A 20,450-nucleotide genomic window follows, 5' to 3' on the forward strand; every position below is an offset into this window, starting at 1 on the left:
CGTTTGATAGCTACTCACTGAATCCATTTGTTCATCCCCAAGTGTAATAACATTGGTTAAAATGGCTATATATACATGCACTAAGAATCTATAAAGCTATTAATTATTAAAAGTATGGTTTTGGGAACAGACAATATAGACTTTGATTGCAGAGTTGTTGCTAGTTTTTCTCCTCTGAGTGTCACTTTCATGTTCCTGAATAAAGCTGGGAGAGCCATTCACAACAAAACGACTTATCCAGCAAATTCAGACCTCTTCGTTTAGTCAGAAAACAGGGAATTTGGCAAACCTTTGTACACGGAACTTTGCTCAGGTGAGTGTTGAGGGTAAACATGTGGTCAAAGTGTCAAATAGTTTACATCTTTAATGTGGAAGTTTGTCGCCATATAAGCAACTTGCTTTTGTGTTTGATCTTTGATGCAGTATTTTTTCCCACTGACTGAACTTAGAGCAATGACAGCCAGCCTTAGAACTGAAAATGGTAGGAAGTTACTTTGATTTCTGCTCACACGTTAGCTTGGATTTTTTTGTTTATGTTGTTGGTAGTTTACCAAAACTAGAAGATGTCCTCATTTTTTCCTTCACCCACATTTGTGATTGGCTCCACATTGTAATGTCTTTTTTCCCTATTGAGCAGTGCTTCCACTCATCCTTTCTGTTAATTCTGGCTCTCCATAAGGCTGTATTGTTTCAGATAATACCCATTTTCCTATATTTGTCTTATTTAGCTATTCCTTTGCATTTTACAGTGCTGAATATCTTGTCAAAAAATGATTTTGAAAGAACAAACAGCTTTAGGCAACTTCTGAAGTGCTTTGCTTTTGTTAGTTTCCAGTGCAAAGCAGTCTGTCTGAAAATATTACCATGTTCTCAGTTAATTTAATTTGTGCATTTCAGTATCCTGGTGGCTCCTGTTTTTCACTATATCATTGTTCAATAAGAATGCTATATTGGCACCACATCTGACACTTGATTATTGCTTTGATTTTATCCATATTTCACAGCTATGCTGTGAGGACGTCACAAGTTACTGTGTCATAGACCAGGAGTTTGTTTGTAGTCTCTTAATACCTTGTTTCTGCCATACTTCTAAGTCTTATTAAGGCAGCACTATTTTTTTCTAAGTTGACTTTCTTTCAGTGAATAATGGCTTGGCCCGTGGTCTTGAAAAGGGGTGCATTTGGGCAAAAGCTTGTGTCCATCTGTCTGCACCTTACTGAAAGTTAAGGGCTGTGGGTAGGGGAAAAAGAAAGTTCTGTAGCATGCAGGTTGATAGAAATAACATTGTTTTAGGATGATGGTAAACCAAATATTTGCAGATGGTGCTCAAAAGAGCAGGTGGGAATAGGGTAGTGTTGATAATTCATCAGCCAAATGGGTTAAATGGAACAATTCTAAATAAAGCCTCAGACAAAATATTGCTACGAACAGCATTATTTCATTTGATAAGGTACGTGCTGGTCCAAAGCTGTAACTATTTGCTTCATATCATGCGTCATTTATCTTGCCGTTTGCTTGCTTACTGGTCAGTTATTTCTCCACCCTCTGATACCAGCATTAGTGAGTGAATTACATATATGGCGCCATGCTGTATTATATCCTATTTTTATATATTTATATCAGTCTCATGGCATTAGAGATTTGAGATGGTTGGTGCATTGATGATTGGGTTTAATGGATGGTCAGTTGAAGGCTAGTCTACTGCCCTACATCTTGTACAGAGCAAGTGACTTCCTGCAGTTGGACAGAATCTAATCTCTCATTGTGGGCTTTTTATACTTAACTAGAGTAGCTGAAGCAATCATTTAGTTTGAATTTCCATTTAAAGATACCTTCCAGGCCGATAGTGCATACTTGTATCCATCAGCCTGAAACATAGGTTAGAACCCTGAGCAAAGGATGGGACTGGATTTTAGGTGAGCGATGATACCTCTGCTCAATTGCCTAATACATGCGTAAATACACCACAATGAACATGATGCATGGAATAAAGATATGGAAGCTTCTTAAAGTATCGATTAAAAAGGTATGAAACCTGTTCTAAGAAGTCAAAGCTGTATCATTTCGTAAAACAAAACATACTAAAGTGTTTTCTTCTTTTTAGTCCAAGTGGTAAGAAGTTCAGAAGCAAGCCTCAGTTGGCAAGATACCTGGGAAACACTGTTGATCTCAGCAGTTTTGACTTCAGAACGGGAAAGATGATGCCCAGTAAATTACAGAAGAACAAACAGAGACTAAGGAATGATTCTCTCAATCAAAATAAGGTTTGTTAGTAAATACACTGTGTTTAAGTGTATCTATGCTACTTCAGATCCTAAAATTGCCCTTTCCTCTAGTGCATTTAGCAATTTTTTCTGCATAAAGCACCCTGCTGCTCAGGGTTGTGTGTATCTGTGTATATTTATCTTTTTAGTTGTCATGGAGGTGGAGATTTTTTTGATAGAGGCAATATTCTGCTACTACAAGGAACAATCAAGGTGAGGCTAAACCTGGAACATCAAATTTAAACAATAATTCGAGAGTTGGCCCGTGTTTGTGATTTGAGAACAAATTTCAGTAGTGTTCATTTGATGACCGATAAGGCTTAAAGCACATTTCTAAATTAAACCTGTTAAGTTAGTTCGTGTCAAGAGATTATCCTGTTCACTTGTCCAGCTTTTGCCCTTGTTATGTTCATCTTCCTGTTCTGAGCTAAAATGTTTCATATTTTTTCATATGTGCCAGGAAGCTTGTCTTTTGAGGCAGTTACATAATATTTATACAAACGTTGGGGTCTTTTAAAATTATGCATCCAAAAGAAGCAATTTTTTTTAAGCTGGGGTCTGTGAAACGATACTGCATCAGGCTTTTTTATTAATAGGAAAATATACTCCTCTTTTGGATAGTGCTTAGGAGAAAAAAAGGGGAGCTGGGGGACTAAAGCACACACAGGCAAAGATAATAGATGCAGCACGTTAGGAAAATGACCAGTAAAGCTGTGGCTGCTGACACCTAGATACCATAGTGACGGATGCAGTAAGAATGCTTATACTGTAAGGATTCTTTCCAGAAGTTGTCTGTTGGGTTTTTAAAACAAGTTGCAATGTTTTCATTTAAATTAGCAATTATATATTTAGACAGTGCATGAAAATGCATAATAAGCTGCATCTGGTTTCTAGGACATGGATTACCAAGATTAAATTAATGGCAGATGACAGAAGGCATGGACCACACAGTTCATGCTGATCTTTTACATTTAATGAGAACATTAAAAAAAAATAACAACACCCCACAGACATGCACTTTTTTGAAAGGGCAAATAATGGAGGAGGAGTACAGTATCAGGAAACTAATTCAGTGAGTTTTGCAGAATTTTATATATAAAAGTCTGGGCCGCATTCTGATATTTACAATAGTGCAACTTGCGAGTAATACTCTTGAAATCACAGAAACTATCCTGGGTTTACAGTAGTGTAAGTGAGATCAGAATGTACCCTACTGTTTGTCCAGTTTCTTAAGCAAATGTCATTTGTTAAGATCTTATGCTATTTAAAATCTTTACTTTGTGGGCTACTGGATTATTTCTTCAGTAGTTATTTCAGTCAAAAGGACTTTAAATTTAATCTTGAAGTTTGCTGTTTGTGAGTTCTAACACACAGTTGTTAGAGCAGTTCATCTTCTAGTAAACCTTGCAACTGAATTCTTATACAGTACCTCTAACAGATTTACCTTGTCATGTTTGTGCATACAGTTATTCACACATACTGTACTTCTTGTTAGTCTTGTACAAACAGTTTACCATGACTGGTTTCTAAATCATTTGCCTCTGTTTTATATTTTTTGCAAAGGACGAAGTATAAAACTGCAGCTAAACTGTCTTTCTCAACCATACTGAGGCAGTTAAATATATAGCCATTAATGGCTATTAGCCAGCATGGGCAGGGATGGTGTCCCTAGCCTCTGTTTGCCAGAAGCTGGAAATGGATGGATCACTTGATGATTGCCTGTTCTGTTCATTCCCTATGGGGTACCTGGCATTGGTCACTGTTGGAAGACAGGATATTGGGGCTAGATGGGACCTTTGGTCTGATCCAGTATGGCCGCTCCTATGTTCTATGTTCTTATATACAGATGGTAATGGAAAAATCCTGTTTAAACCAAAAATAAATAAATAAATAAATCCCCTCTGCCATCATTAATTGAACATATTAGTTAAGGTTTTTTTTTATAACTTTAGCTTGAAACCAGCATGTAGATACTGTAAGTAAGTTTTTTTCTTCTTTGTGCTGTTAGCATTTATGGGTCACTTACAATCTGTCATCCGGTCTTCAAACTGCACAAACTGCAAGGCATCTGATTAGATATCAGTGCACTTACTGAACTTACAGAATTAACAATAAAACCCTTTTGATTGATGGGCTTTGTTGTAAGCACAGGGGAAGGAGGAGTTTTGCTTCAATCTTACAGTAATCTTTTCAAATAATTTGTAATGCCTTTAATTTGGACATTTTAAGTATTTAAAACTATTTTGCTGATTTGAGAGCTTTCTGAAGAGAGAACTGAATAGGAGATTCAGAGTAGTTTTGAATAAGAACTAATAAACACAGTTGTTTGCCGTTACTGTTATGCTGTAAAAATGCCTTCCACGATCCTTTCAAATTGGTGGTTGGCTTTATTTTGAAAGAAAAGTGTATTAGACTACTTTCTAACCAAACATTTATGTAATGAGTGATCATCTGGTCTGAAAGTCTTGGAAATAATATTGTGGGAACTTTCTAAATCATACTCCGTATGAAGTGTCTTTTCCAGTGGACAGCCTTCTGGAAAACATTTCTGCTAGCATTAAAATATTATGTAAGAAAGAATACAGCTGAGTGGGGCATATATGTGGCACAATGATACATTGACAGGCCTGACAGATGATATAATACCTTAGTTCCTGGAAGGGCAAAGGGACTTTTTTGGGGAGAGAGCTGCTTTTAAAGGATGTTAATCAAGCAGCAGCAGAACTTGGCAGAAAAGTCTTTGGCCTTTAAGCCCATTCTGATTAAGAATATTGAGCTTTCTTTAACAAGTATATTGGTAACTGAATACCATAACTTACTTTATGTGTCTTAAATGAAGTGATGTTTATTAGACCAATTATAGACATTTCATTACATTTTACATTGTGTCCTTTATCATGAAGGATTCCAAAGTGCTATACGAATGTAGACTATGTGAAATACAGAGGTGATACTTCATCCACCGCTAGGATGCAACTGTTGGAGCAACACCAGGAAATGATGAATGCTAGTTTATGGTTTCATTAAAAATTCTCAGTTTGAACTCTGAAAATCAACCGCACACTGTACTGCATAATTATAATTAATTATGATTTTCTGTACGTCCAGAAGTATACAGGGAGCTGCGTCAAAACAAGTAAAGCTGAGTTCCCTTCTTACCAGGGGTCTGATCCAAAGCCCACTGAAATCACTGGGAGACTTTAGGGACTTCCTTGATAGCCCACTGAAGTCAGTGGAAAGTACAGATATGACATTAGAAGTGAGGATAATTAGGACACAAAAAGCAGACTAGGAAGAAGGTAAAGGCATGTTTACAGAATACTTTTACATTGATTCACTTGTTGCTTGAACAGTTCGACAGACTCCTGCTAGCTGTCAAACTGAACCTCCTAGAAAGTGATTGATATGGAAGAGCCTGGGAACTTTCCAGGGCCATGGCACCACAGAAATTTGAAGCCCAGACCAACCCTGGCTGACTCCAGGCTAGTTAGGTGTCTGGTAAATCTTATGTTCCCTCATAGTTATACTTGTTTTGCATTTCTCTGCAACTATAAGGTCTAAAAGCTTTTTAAAAAATGAAATCTTAACAACTCCAGAATTTGATTGCTTACGCTCTTGCATTCCCCATGGAAAGCTTCCTATTCACTGCTTTTAAGTGTATGTGTGGATTCTATACGAATTGTCACATACACAAAATACAGCAGCTTGTTATTTGCCTCTTAGTAGTGTGCTAGAGTATCACAGTTTGTTTTGTTTATCCGTCTCCTGAGTGACTATAGAAAGATATCTAAAGAAACATATCTTTAAAATAAAAATTGAAACCAGAATGAGATGAAAGATCACACAGTACTTGTACAGTATCTTTCATTTCACTGAATAATTTCAGGGAAACATTTCAAAAAAAAAAAAAAAAGATCTCAAGTTGCATGCACAAAATGTCTTGAACGCACAACTCAAAATGCCTTTTATTTATTTGATTGTTTATTTTTAAGTGTCCCTGGTTGTTTATAGTGTAAAAGTTCTGAAATTAAAAAGTTTGTTTGGGTTTAAAAGTCTCTGGAGGTAATGCCAAAAGACTTGACATTGTCTCAGAAAAGCTGTGGAAGACTGGTATTCATGTCTAATTTGAAAGTGCTTGTGGAATCTAATACACTTAGAAATGATGGAGCCAAATACATCCATTATCTTAACTCCATTGGCTTCAGTGCAAGCTTTAGATCTGTGTCATTTGTGAAAAAATTGGTGACAACACAGTATTTTTAAAATAAAAAAATCCCCCTGTTTTTGATGGAAACATTTATATTCATTAGCCTGACACAAATTACTCTTACTGGATGCAAGGCAATCTGAAAACATCTGATTTCTTTGCCTGCTAGAAAATTAGAAGTGCATAATGTAAGAACATTGTTGCATTTTGGTGACCCTCATTGTCTAAAGCTGCTTTACTGTATTAACAAATGCACAACAATATTTCAGACTTCCGCAAAAGCAACCTAAAGCCCTCAGTCCACCATGAAAATTTCCAGCCCTTCCCCATTGGAAACATCTTCAAAATGAGATTTGCAAGTTACCATGTGTTAATTTGTTACCACTCATTGGGCTACTACTTAGGGCATATCTGCACCAAAACACTAAGCAAAGTTGAGGCATATCAACTAAAGGTGTGAAGTCAGTGCACATAAATTAAAAATGTTAACCTCTGTGTGGATGCTGTCATTCAGGAGTAATTATTTTGCTGCGACTTAATCCTCCTCCAAGAGGAGACCACTTTATTTCTTAGTGAGAGGTTGGGGAGGGTGGGGGGAAGGAGAGTAATGACCTCCTACTTGTAAACATAGGATGTCCTTATATGCAGATTACTGTAGCTTTGGCCTTATGAAAGTGAACAGGCAATTTGAGATCTAGTTCTACAGTTTGAAAAGTGCTCAATAGGATGTGAACAATAAGTGGCACACTCATGAATGTTTTAAAAAGGAATCTAGTAAAGCTCTGTGGGTCTGACGTCATTGGCAGCAATATTTAGAGGATTCATTGTTATAACACATGGCACTAATACAGAGAAGGAGATCACTGTCTGTAAAAATCCCTTCTACACAAGGAGATTTCTCAAAATAGAAGCTATTTAACTGCAAACAAAGGCATAACATGATCCAGTTAGAAGCTCAGAGACACATTCAGACTAAAAATAAGAAAATGTTGTAGCTTAAGATCATAGACTTGTTAGGGGGTGCTGGTCAGGCCTTTAGGTTGAGTGGCTGGTATCCAACCCAGACCTTCAAAGGTTCTGGACCCATTTTCCTTACTGAAGGAAATATGACTTAAGAATTGTAAATCAATATCAGTTTCTATTTTATAAATTTTATTAAAACTCTAAAACTAAAGTTTAATCAAGAAAACATATCACCAAAGCTAACCTTAATAATATTGAACAAAAATAAAACACTAAAACTATCAAATCAGACAAGTTAATATTGGAGGTAAATTACCAGCTGAGTACAAAAATAATCCCTATATAAATTCTAAGGATTCTAAGAATGTGGCTTTAGTTGGGATTTATAACCAAACAAAAGAACTTCACCAAATCAATCATATCTATAATTTGCATCTGATTAAGTATGTATATACTTATATTGAAACCAGTTATTCACTTTTTATCTGATCTTACAACCTCAGAGCCAATTATAAAGCTCCCTTCTTACATGGTGGGGTATCCTTTTCCTCCCTTCCAGCACAGGTATTATAAATACAATCTTTAACAGAACATTCTTGATAAGCACAAGTTTAACAATTATTATTTATCAGAAATTACAGATGACAATATGAAGTCTCTCAAAACTTTTTAAAACACAGAACATACTTTATGGGAAAATATTTAGGGCTGTTTAATCCTGGGGAACTTCATTTTTTCCAGTACCTGTCCCATGTGGCTTTATTAGGTGTCAGCACAGATGTGTGTGCACCCAGCCACACTTTCACTTTTACACTCTGAAAAAGGCTGGGACGTTCTTAGTAGGGCCAGTGTTTTCTGGAAATGGGCAATATTGCTGTGTTTTTTCCCGTGAAATTACCTTTCATTTCTGGAATCACTGATTCCTTATGAGTTTCTACTTTGTGCTTCAGGCATTCGAGCCGTTTCCTACCAATGTCTAAATGGTTAAACATGAGGATAACATTAAAGAATTCGGCAAAGATATGTTCCATTTGGATGTAGGGAAGTTATTTGGTACAATTTGCAGTGAAGTTGTTGATCACATTAAAAAGGTGTGCATAGTCAACCACATTAAAGGTCCATGTCAAGTTGCAGCCATGGAAAACAGAAAACAAAGGGCAGAGGGTGGCGAAGTGACAATAGCAAAGACACAGTTCACAATTACTGGTGTGCTTGCATGACAAATGGAAAATCAGAAATAAAGAAAAAGGTAGGACAAGAATGAGTGGAGGCCTGTTGCAGTGCAAACATCCCACTAGAAAAACCAGACAATCGCAAAATGAGAGAATTCCTAAACAAACACATATGAAATGGGGCCTGTATCCTGCAAGCAAGTACAGTGACATGAGTCTATCTTCCCCATGTCTTTGAACTAAACAAGCAACAACTCATTGCTGAATTGAAGGATCAGCATGCAGCTGTAATTGTGCAAGAATATACAGACAGCCTAAACCAGTATGTTGCAAATGTTCTAATGGAGCTGATGCAAGTTTCAGAAGATTTCCCAGCTGCTGCCACGCTCATAGAAACGGTAGACTTAGAACACGTTAAACTACTCTACAGTTGCACAAGCTGTTATAAAGACCCTTGTACACCATGAAATTGACTTTTCGAATGTAGTGGCTTGTGTGACAGATAATGCAGAGTATGTGTAAAAGTCATTCAAAGACAGTTTAAATAACATTTTAAACAACTGCATTGATGTGCCTGCTGGGCACACGTTACAGCTTTACTATGTGATTGCCGGTGCCATTTGTATATGGAAGTGGACCGTCTGTGTGCTCTAACAAAAAAGCTGTTCTTATCGCCCTTGGAGTTGAAAATCCAACATTACCACTGGAACCAGTTGTAACAAGATGGACTACTTGATTTAAAGACATAGACTATCACGGCCATCATGTGGAGTATTACAAGGAGTTCATTGTTTGGGAAATCGAATTGGATGATACAGCTGCCGTTTTAGAGGAGCTAAGTGTTTTATTGCAGAGTGAGTTGCTTGTGGCAAATTTAATTTTTATTGAAGCAGATGCAACTCCACTTGTTCAGACACCACTTATGTTTGAATCATGGTTGACATTACCAACAGAAGTGTACCACGTGGCGTCTGATCTGCTGGCAATACTTCAGTACAGAGGACAGAATGCACTGTACAATCTCAAGCATCAAGTTTTTCAGAGCTGTGTAGCAAAATTGCAGGGGTATTTAATTTTTTTTCATGATGTGAGAATCCTTGATCTCAAGCAAGTTTGTGTACTCTCCTGCAACTTCAGTGACTATGGAGAGAGTATACTGCTGCTGAGTTCTGTATCTGAGGGTGAGCGAGCAGTTTACTTGAACATTGTAAATTAACTTCCTAGTACCAATAACATTTCTCTCTCCAGTTTTTGGAAAAGCATGGACAAACGTTTGCCAAGGCTTAGCCAGATTGTTTGTGTTGTTTTGGCAATCCAGTGCAATTCAGTTGATGCTGAACGCAGTTTCTCCAATCTTGAAAAACTGCTAACCCCGCAACGTTACTGTATGTGATTGGAAAGTATGAAGATGTATACGCAAATGAGTTTTAATTTATCCTAAGTGTGTGTCAGTAAATATTTGTATGCTGATATAGGTGATATACAGATATTTGCAATAAAATGTTAGTTTAAGCAGAAATGTATTTTTTATTGCAAATTTTCCCTTGCTGTTAGATTGTTGCATAAAACAATAATCCAGCTTTCATTTTAATTGTATAGTCTTGTGTGGCAAGAATTTTGTTTTGTGTTTATACTGATGATCACTTAATACATTTTTTAATATTCTGAAACTGAAATTTTTTTTTTTTTAAGTCTGTAAACGTAATGTCGGCTACCACCTTTTTTGTGCTGTAAATAATTACATATTGCTCAGGTTTGTCTGTACATTTTTTTTATATTAATATAATGCATATCCAAAATTTCTGAAATAAAAAGTTTTGAAAATCCGAAATTACTCTGTTATCATGGACGAAAACACTGGCCGTAGTTCTTAAGTATGTGGGATGTGTTAGCCAGCAATTCATAAAATATTTGGTATTTTCTGTATCGTCAAAGTTTTTTCAACCTGTGACATACCACAAATATCAAGCATAAGACCACATGTGAGGAAACTAGCATACTCTTATCTGGATCATATATCCTAAAAATATTGTCACCAGTCTATGGAAAATAAAATATAATCCCCTTTTATAAAAATACCTAATGAAAATACCTGAGCACAACAGAGCCAGTCATGCAAACATTCATTTATCAGTAAAAATAAAAATAAGTTCACACTTAAGATACATTATGTACATTTTCGCCTGAGCTAATCTAAAACCAGGGCAATTTTTTCATTCTTCTTGGAAACAAGATTTTACAGTAAGTATCCTAGTTTGGAACTAGATTACAGGTCAAACATTTTATCTTCTAAAATCTCCATATTGATAGAGAAGTTACTTAAAGCACACCAAGATGAAACAAATTCAAAATATAATTTTTTTTTAAAAAAATATAGAAGGTATTGATATACAAACAAGCTATTTTCACAGTAGTGAGGGTAATTAACTATTAGAACACTTTATTAGGGTTGTGAGGGTTTCTTTGTCAGTTAATGTCATTTACTCTAAGATTTAAAATGTTTCTGAAAGAGATGCTCTAACTCAATTAAAGTTATGAAGATCCTGGATGAAGGATATACTACAATCTGTGTTTATGTAGGAGGTTCAATTAGATCTATTTTGGTCTTAATATCTGTGAATTTCTGAAAAATACGTTTGTTTATTACTTGCTTTGAATATTGGAAGGCTGAATTTGTCATTAGCTTTCTGACAATAGCTCATTTTGGCAACAAGTCATTTAAATAAATAACATATTTTCCAATAAGGAAAGGTGGGCTGTCATGCTGCTTTATTTCTCCATGGCATAGAAGTAGCCTTGAAACTTTTAAACCTCAGTTTTTTTCTTTAAAATAAGTGAGTTGGTTGAAAGGTTAGCTATCCAAGAAGTCATTAGTGCAGTAACAACAAATTCTTTCACAAGTCAGTAAAAATGGGTTAATCCAACAGCAATCTGTTATACGGTCTTTGCTAATTATTATTATTATTTTTTAAACAGGGTAAACCAGACTTAAATACGACACTGCCAATCAGACAAACAGCATCCATTTTTAAACAGCCAGTAACCAAAGTTACCAACCATCCTAGCAATAAAGTGAGATCAGATCCACAACGAGTGACTGAACAGCCACGACAGGTAAGAAGGTCATCAATTCCCTGTTGTTACGATTCAGAAAGTGGTATTATGACCTGAGATCTAATTGGCTTTGGTTTAAATTTAAGACAGAATAATTTGCATTCCAGGGGAGATTTATATCCTTAATGCGATTCCTGTTAAGTGTCTCTTCTTTTAATAAAAAGAAGTGTAGTGGAGAAGAAACTGAAAAGGCTTGATTCCATGCATGTTAAAATAAGTGTGTAGGAGGCTAACTTCATTCATGGTTCTACAATTAGAGAATTTCACTTAGTCATAATACTTTTTTAAAAGATATCCCTGTATTTTGACATGAAGCATCAAACTTCATTGTGTTGTCCTCCTTACAGCATTTATTCCTAAAAAGTTCGCTGTTTTATAAAGAGGAGGGGATGGAACATACCTTTGTAAAAGGCATTTTACTGGAAGAAAGCTTTACATAAAACATTAAAAAATGCTGTTTTGTGTCTCTTAAATTGATTAAATCCTCTTTAAGGAGACTTTTGATGAATGCTCATTTTCAGAAAATAGTAGAGTATATTATTATAAACTCTGTTTTGTACAGGATGTCATTTAGATCCCTTTCTTTGTATTGATGTTTGATCATCTCTTCACCCCAGAGGGATCTTCATTTGAAAAGACATGAACAAATGCAAGAACTATCACCAGGAACTCCCTGTTAGCTAATTATTAGTGCTGTGTATATTTGAGTGAGATTTAAAAACAGTACCTGAAGGATCAATGTAATCTTATTTATCAAGTTCCTGTAAGGTTGCTACCATCAAATTAAGATGCCTTATACATTGGCTGTTTAAGAAGAAAATACTACAGCACTTATTTATGTATTCGGTACACTCTCATGGCCCCTTTCTTATTATAGAACAGAGGCTAAGTTCTGGGGACAAACGTGCTTTTAACATTCATTCCCTATGAAATCCAGACTACTTCTATCAGCATTGCTCCTCAAGGTTCCTGTGTGCAGATCTTTTAAGAAATAGTTTTGACCTATCACACGTGATTGGGCTTGTTTTCTTAAAGAATCTACCTAAAGAATTTGGATCCTACATCCTGTGTAGTGTTTCTTCCTCTTCAGGTGAGCCAGAAAAGAAGAAATTTGGAGCCATATTGGATCATCTTGTTATAGAGGTCTTTCAGCAAGATTTGAAGTTCTCGACTTGCCTCACTGTTGGTCCCACGAGGTTCAGCAGGGACCATGTAAGTGTATCACATCCAGATCTAAAAGATACATAACTGCATGGGTCTACAACCTCTTATCACCACATATTCTTTGGGTTTTCCTTGAGCGACTACACTTCCAGTGCCAGGCTTTTCCTTTCAGTGTGGCTGCTGCACCACTAATATTCACCAAACTGGGTGGGAGGTATAGCACCTTCATTCTAGAGGAATGGACCTCTGCCAGTTCATACCTTGATGACTGACTCAAAACCCTTCCCTGGTTGTCTGCTCCCCTACCTCCCACAAATTTAGTGATTGAGGTCTTCTACAACTAGTCTCTTGATCTTTATGTGAAAGAGTAATCTCTCCTCCTAAAGATTCCCATTATAGATGACTTTCAATACTCAATTGGGCAAGGTCTTTGCCTTCTAAGAGAGGGTTTAATAAATTAAGAAGATGGAATGAGATCTAAAGCTAAGCAACACCTGCTATATTGGACATCCTGGTTACTTGTGAACAGATTCCATTTTCATCTTTTACAGCATCACTTCTTGGTAAGAGGACACACTGAATAAAATCACTAAACAAAATGTTGGTGTTCTGAGCAGAAGAGGTTTCTATAAAGATCGGTGACATTTTTTATTGGTTTTGGAGAGTTGGGTTTGAAATAGTTATCCCACCCCTGGTTCCCTATTAGTGCTGATTTTAGACAAGAATTTTAGGGCTGTTGTTAACTTAAAGCTGTGTTCTTGTTTTCTCCAATGTACTTCATCTCTTTGGAATGGTCACATAGATCCCAAGAACCTGGAGACATCATTATTTTTGTGTAAATTTGACTTCTAAAGCACAAGCTGATGTGGCTTCAGCTTGTCTGCAATTTCCCTGGGTCTTTAAAGGCACTGATTCTAGCTTTTTCTTCTATTCAGTAAAGCTCATGTGGTTCTGGGTAATGCAAAGTTAACAGTATGCAGAAAATCCAAAAAGCTTAAAATTCATAGTGTTTCCATTGCTTGACTAACCCTGTGATATGTAAACTCACTAATCTGGATTGGTGGGGTACAGTAACAAAAAAATACCCTTTTCATAATTGCTAACATAATTGATTTGAGGGAACCAACCATGGGAGTGAAATTCAGCTCAAAGATATTTCCCACCATAGTATTTGTATTCCTTTCCAGCCTGTCTGTTGTTAGGTTTTCAAACCATAAATTTGGATTGTTGTAAAAGTCCCTGCTGGAAAATTTATAAACAGTACATTTTTTTTTATTATGGTGCAGTAAACAAAGAAGTTAAAGTATCTAGTATACAAACTTTCATCCAAACTATGTCTAGAGACTTTCCTGGTACAACAACTTAAAAAAAGAAGAAGAAAAAAGTAAAGAAGGAAGAAAATAATCTGGAATCCTAAAACCCTCTTTAAAATTTAGGGATGGACGCAGATTCTCCCAGCACTTCCCAATTAATCTCCAGATAAACTGTGTTAGAGACTGAGTTTATAAAGACTTCCCTGTGCTTTGTGTTTCAGGAAAGTCACAATTCAAAACAGACAATAGATTACTTATTTACATTGTAACAAATATCAGTGCAATAATTTGACCATTGATTATATGCTTTTCATACAGGACATGTAAATCTCTTAGAAATTAGTCTACTCCATGGAAAAATAATCTATCACGTGATGATGATAGAAGTCTTTTTTGTATATAAATTGCCAAATGGTCCAGAGGGATCTCAACTCACCACCTCTGTGTGCAATTGCACATCTGCAATCACTTGCGTGTGTGTATGCATATGATAGGTTTTATCCTAATTGTGCATTTTAATAGATTTGCACACAAATTCTGTAATTATGCACATTCTGCTGAGTACAGAAGAAGTCCAATGGAGTGGTTAGGCCCTGCTTACTTTCCACAAAGCAGGGATTTGGTTCCCTGTTAGGATCTTTTACAGGACAAAATAATGAAGCAGGACTGGATACTGACAGTTCAATTAGACTCTGAGAGAGAACACCAGGGTTTCCCAACATTTCATATTGTAGAGCATCTCTTAGTAGTGAGTTAATCTCATGAGTACTCTTTCCAAATCAAAATGAATTCCTCCCACATACAATCAGTTTCCCCTCCAAACAAAATGCATTTCACACTTTCCCCCACATAGACATTCAAAATAAACTCCCACTGCAGTTGATGTTGCCACCCCCATGAGCTCCACACATGTACAAATTTCCCCTGTGCTAAAACTCAAGTTCAATCAACCTTCTACCTTCAGGCGTCCTGGTTTCTCTATGCCTACTTGCATCACTATTCCCCCACTCCTACCCCAAATCTCCCTCTAGGTACCTCTTTTTTTTCCCCCCTAGGTACCTTGGTCTGGCCTCCTTTCTCTTCTCAACCTTTTTACCACCATCTACCTACCTCCCTCCTCACAATAAAAGTTGAAACCAGATTTTGCCAACATTCCTTCTGAGCCTGACTTTTCACATGGTGGTCTCAATGGCTCCTTTTTGTGGTAGCTATCCCCTTAGTAATCCCAGTATTTTCTTTGTCATGTGATAGCTTCAGAAGTCATCAATCTGGTGGCTTCCTAGGTGGTGTTGCAATGAGATTTCAGGCAGCAGCTCCTTCAGGTAGCAGATCTCTCTGATGGTAGCTCCTCCATGACCTTGCAGCAGCAGCAGCTTCCTCCTTTTATAGAGCAACAGACCGTAGTGGCATCTGTGGTTCTATGCTTTTAAGTGTCCTGGCAGCAGCTGCCCACAAAGGATGGAGCCAGGATCATCATGAGGCTGCGCATCTTCATGTGCCACTGGAAAGGGCTTTTAGACCACAGAACAGGAACATCTGGAATACATACAACCCTTAAGGTCTTGGTTCTCTATCTTGCTCGTCAAGAAGGAGGAGTTCACACAAGGGTGTGAGAAGGTGGAGCTGCACATCTAGGATTCCCAGGTCTATGTTGTATCCTTAGGAGGGGACTGAGTCTATTCATTGAAGACTGAACCTTGCTGACAAACTACTTCTTTTTTCCCCTCACTGCTGAACCATTGAATGCACTTCCAACTTCTGTGAATTGTTTTAAAATCCTCAAACAAAATTTTTTTTTTCCATACACTGACACCAACCAATCCAGAGGCAGTTTGCTAAAACTATATCATCGAAGCACGGTGGTGTGTACCCACATGCTACCAAACTTCAAGTCTGTCTTATTCACACAGTCTTGTAGCTACTTCACTCTCTTCCTAAATTACTCTCATACCCAAAACTTGTTTTGGGGTCTCGCTCCTTTGATTTTTATTTTTTACTGCTTGCATTTTGTTTCCCTTCTTGTAGGCTTCATTTTCTTGCCTGTTTCATTACATGGACTAGAAACCCTGTCTTCCAGCCATTGCTGCTTGTCTTACTGCTTCAGAGTTATATTGCATTCAGCTTTGGCTGAAGTTAAGCAGTCAACCTTAGACTGCTACCGAGAATCGCTCTGTGGATGAAAAATGTCAGAATAGCTATTGGCTTCAAGAGCAGTTTCATCAGTAAAAAGCAGAAAGCCTGTCTCCTCATCATTTCTAAAACTGCATCTTCTCCCAGTTACTGCTCTCTCCCTTCTCAACCAAAAGGATACCAGATGTGGCAGAACTCTCTACTGTGGCAGTACTCTCTACCCCTGCCACATACTTCCTTTTGAACATGGAGTGGGGATTCCCAGAAGAAAGAAAAATAATATAGACCAGTGGAGACCCAAGAGCAAGACCTCAAGTCTACAGGCAGTAAGTTAGCCAATCAGTTGCTTAAGTTAGTACTGCTGCCTATTCAGTGTTTCACATCTGACAGAAGAATATTCAGTGACATGGCAAATCAAAACTCCTTTCTTCCTCATGGATTTCAGTATCCCTGCCCTCTAGGTGTCTGCTCTGTTTCTCTCTCCAGAGGTTACTGCTCCAAGGTGTAATCAAAAGCTGTACTATTTGTGAAGCACATGTTCTCTCCTTGAAAACGCAGGACTCCTTGGTGCTAACTAGCCTGAACTTTTTGACCTCCAGGGCATGCTACAAAACCCACCTGTTTCTTCCCCAAAACTTGAACACAAGTCTCACTTAGTGAATAGGATTTTTTATGTAGTGGATATTTTGAGACTTGACCAGTCTAAATAACTCTACTTGGACCATAACTCCAGTAGATACCCCGTTATCTACTGGAGTTATGAGTGTAGTGCCTTTAAGTATAAGAGAGCCTAGGGCAAACGTTTTGTTTGTATATTTCAGGGTAGATTGATTTAAATCAAAACTAATTGAATCACTGATTTTAATAATGATTTAATAGAACAAGCAGAAAACCGATTTAAATAATAGATTTTAATCATTGTGCATTTGTACTTTTTAGGTATTTTCCTAAAGAAAGGTTGAGTCTCGTTAATTGGTAACTATTAAAACATGTTGATTTTGCAAAATCAATATAACATTTACACTAAATTTGGTGCTTCCTTTTGCTAATCAGGAGGATACACCATACACATACATACATTCTCTTTAATTACATATCATATTTACTCAGATTCCTAATTTTTACATTTTTATTATGTTTGAAAATGGTAAATGATTCATTCCTTATTAACTGGATGATTAATTTTTTTTTTTTTACTTGTGATTATTGCGTCAAGCCCAATTTGGATAGAAATTCAAATTCCCTTAAAATGCACAAAAACAGCATTTTAGTTTTATGCAATAAAAATATTAACTTAAGTGTTTGATAATAAGAAAAAAATGTTTATCAAAACATGTTTTGCAGTTAAAATTGATTAAAGGAAGTATTTGTAGTTAGTGAAATTAACTGATTTGTGGTCACCATGTCCTTCAGGATTTTAGAATTAGTAAATTGTGATCTCTCTCACACCTAGATTTTATTCATAGATTGGGAAAAGGAAAACAAGGTTTCCTGCCTTTTTTTAATTCCCAGTTGGTTTCTGAACTTGGAATGAACTAGTGATTGAACTGAACTAAGTGAATAAACTGAAATGAAGAAAATATTCTCTCTGCAGCTGCAGAAAAGGCTACTGCTATCTAAAGCTGGTTTAGCACTTCTGCAGACTCTGGTTCCAGGTGCTTAGTCAGTGACTTCCTCTTTTTCAGTAGTTTAACTTTCTTTGAAACTTGGGAGCAAACATGTATTGCTTGTGTTATTTTTTGTATTTAAACAATTTAAATAGATCATAATAAATTGTCAATTTCCAATTTATTTTAATATTTTTTTAAAATAAACCTCTTTAATTTAAATAAAAATCTGTTTTAAATAAAATCTGATTTTTAATAATTTTTTTGGGTGCTGGTATAAAATGAGATAAGTGCTAATCACATTTGTCTTGCCAATGTTTCAGCTCAGTGCCTTCACATTTCATTTGGTTTACATAATCCATGAGAATCTCTGGACTTTTGAACATACACAAGTTGTTCACACAGTCTAACCAGAAAAAGATCTATCATAGGAATTAAGGAATCAGATGATATATCCCAGCTGATTCTTCGATCCTCCCAAAATGAAATTCCAAAAGGGGTTGACTCTCTTCACTTCACCCACTTACCTCAGGATAATCCTGAGCAATAGATGGGCCTTGTAACATTCCCTAAGGGTCACATGTGCTCACTGAAATAAGATTTGAACTTTGACTCTGCAACTAAGCAGGAAAAGTAGTACAGAATAGGATGTAGTGGCTGATCCCGAGTTGAATAATGTATTAAATTAAAACCATTGCATGTATTTACATTGTTATGAGCTGGGTGAATCCTTCTTGTGGTTGAGTTTAAAAGCTAATGCAATCTGTTATGTGAACACACCCTTAATTTAAGTTACTTGGAAGAGAGAGAGTTTCAGGGACCACATCGAAAATAAGGCCTAATAGAGTTTGCCCAGAAACTAGTATTATGTTATCTCTCAGAGACAGAGCAAGAAAACGAACAGTGAGAGAAAGAGGGAGAAGTAAGAAAATCAAGCAGAAGCCTGTGGGCTCAGAGCGATTCTGGGAAAAGCTAGAAAGAGAGATTTTGCGTCTGTTGGCTAAAGAGATTTAGAGCTGGGAGCTGAAAAACAGCTCCTTTTGTTCTTAGTTTCTCCTGCATTTGGAGAAGCAGGACTTTTTACATTCCTTGTAAATACATGATTGCATTAAACAGAATACCAGACTTCCATTTTCCAACTGGAAATGCTCCAGGGCATAGGTGCAGATTCTGCGGGTACTCAAAGGGAAAAAATGGTGAGTGCTGAGTGCCCACTGGCAGCCCCCCAAGCCGTTCCTTCTGCTCCCCCAGTGCCTCCCATCTGCCGATCAGTGCCTCCTGCCCACCATGAATCAGCTGTTCCACAGCGGCCAGGAGGCGCTGGGAGGCAGGGGGTGGAGCGACGATGGAGTGTGTTCGGGGAGGGGCTGGAAAGAGGCGGGGCAGGATGGAAAGAGGCAGGGATAGGACCTTGAGGGAAAGGGTGGAGTGGGTGTGGGGCCTGGGGCAGAGCCGGAGGTCAAGCACCACCCGCCCTCCATGGCACATTAGAAAGTCGATGCCTCTGTCCCAGGGCCCTGAAATTTGACTAGCTGCTCAGGTCAAAAAGGGGCATCAGTATTATGCCCCAAACTACTATTTTAAAAGTTGAATACATGGGACAGTAACAGGGATGCCAGTATCTTTGTACTGACTGCTGCTCTTGAATGTAAAAAAAAACAACCCTAAGGAAATGGAAGACAGGTTATGAAGTAACAATTTACACCCTCAATCCTGCAAATTGCTTCAACCAGGCATAATCCCATTGATGACACTGAGACACTGAACAGACGCAGGGGTTTAGAGTAACTTGCACAATTAATGTCTGAAAGTTTAAATTAAAAACTTTATTTGCACTTGACGTAAATCTTACCAAACGATTTGTGTTTGACAAATAGCTAATTCATGGGACTATTTTAATGGAGTATCTTTAAGTGTGTTGCAGTTGCTTTTTGAACTAGCTGTTCCCTTAAAAATACAAGCACTTCCAACTACATCTGCAGTTACCTCCATTAATAGATAGAAATCATGAGTCATACATTTATTATATAGGGATTCAATTTGGACACTCCTGCATTCTTCACTAAACATCACAAAGTGGAAATCTTATCTTGCTTGAAAGGTCCTGGAAAGCTTTGGATCTTTCCTTATGTTTATTCATATTTACTTCAAGATTTTTCCAACCACTGGAATATATATATATATTGAAGAGGAATAATCCTTCTTTTCAGGGGGATAGAGTAGATGACCTCTTTTTTTTCTTCTTTTTTTTAATTATTGTTAACTCTTAGAGATTTCTGACCTCTGGATTGGTGGATGTCAGCAAATGAGAGCAGGACAAATTTCCATCAGCTGGAAACTTGTGTTCTGATAGCTTAAATGGCCACTGATTTGAACCTGAGAATGGTCCTTCTGGAAGTGAATATTTAGTGCTTTTTCTTTATCTGTGAGCATCTACTTTGGAAACTATACACTTAGAGAAGCTGACACTTTGTTGCATGTTCATTAGTAAAATCTTGTAAATGGTTTTGGCAGAT

The 20,450-nt window shown here is 37.1% G+C and overlaps 1 protein-coding gene across 1 annotated transcript in view; it reads left to right on the forward strand.

Moving 5' to 3' along the window:
* Nucleotides 1-20,450, forward strand: part of MBD2 (methyl-CpG binding domain protein 2) — a 62,805-nt gene that overhangs the window by 16,732 nt on the left and 25,623 nt on the right. Inside the window, exons 2-3 of the mRNA XM_030566083.1 lie at nt 2,105-2,264; nt 11,583-11,720. Of these exons, the coding sequence (XP_030421943.1) occupies nt 2,105-2,264; nt 11,583-11,720 (298 nt within the window). The remainder of the gene's footprint in view (nt 1-2,104; nt 2,265-11,582; nt 11,721-20,450) is intronic.

Source organism: Gopherus evgoodei, chromosome 6, assembly GCF_007399415.2.
Source record: "Gopherus evgoodei ecotype Sinaloan lineage chromosome 6, rGopEvg1_v1.p, whole genome shotgun sequence".
Classification (NCBI taxonomy): Eukaryota; Metazoa; Chordata; order Testudines; family Testudinidae; genus Gopherus; species Gopherus evgoodei.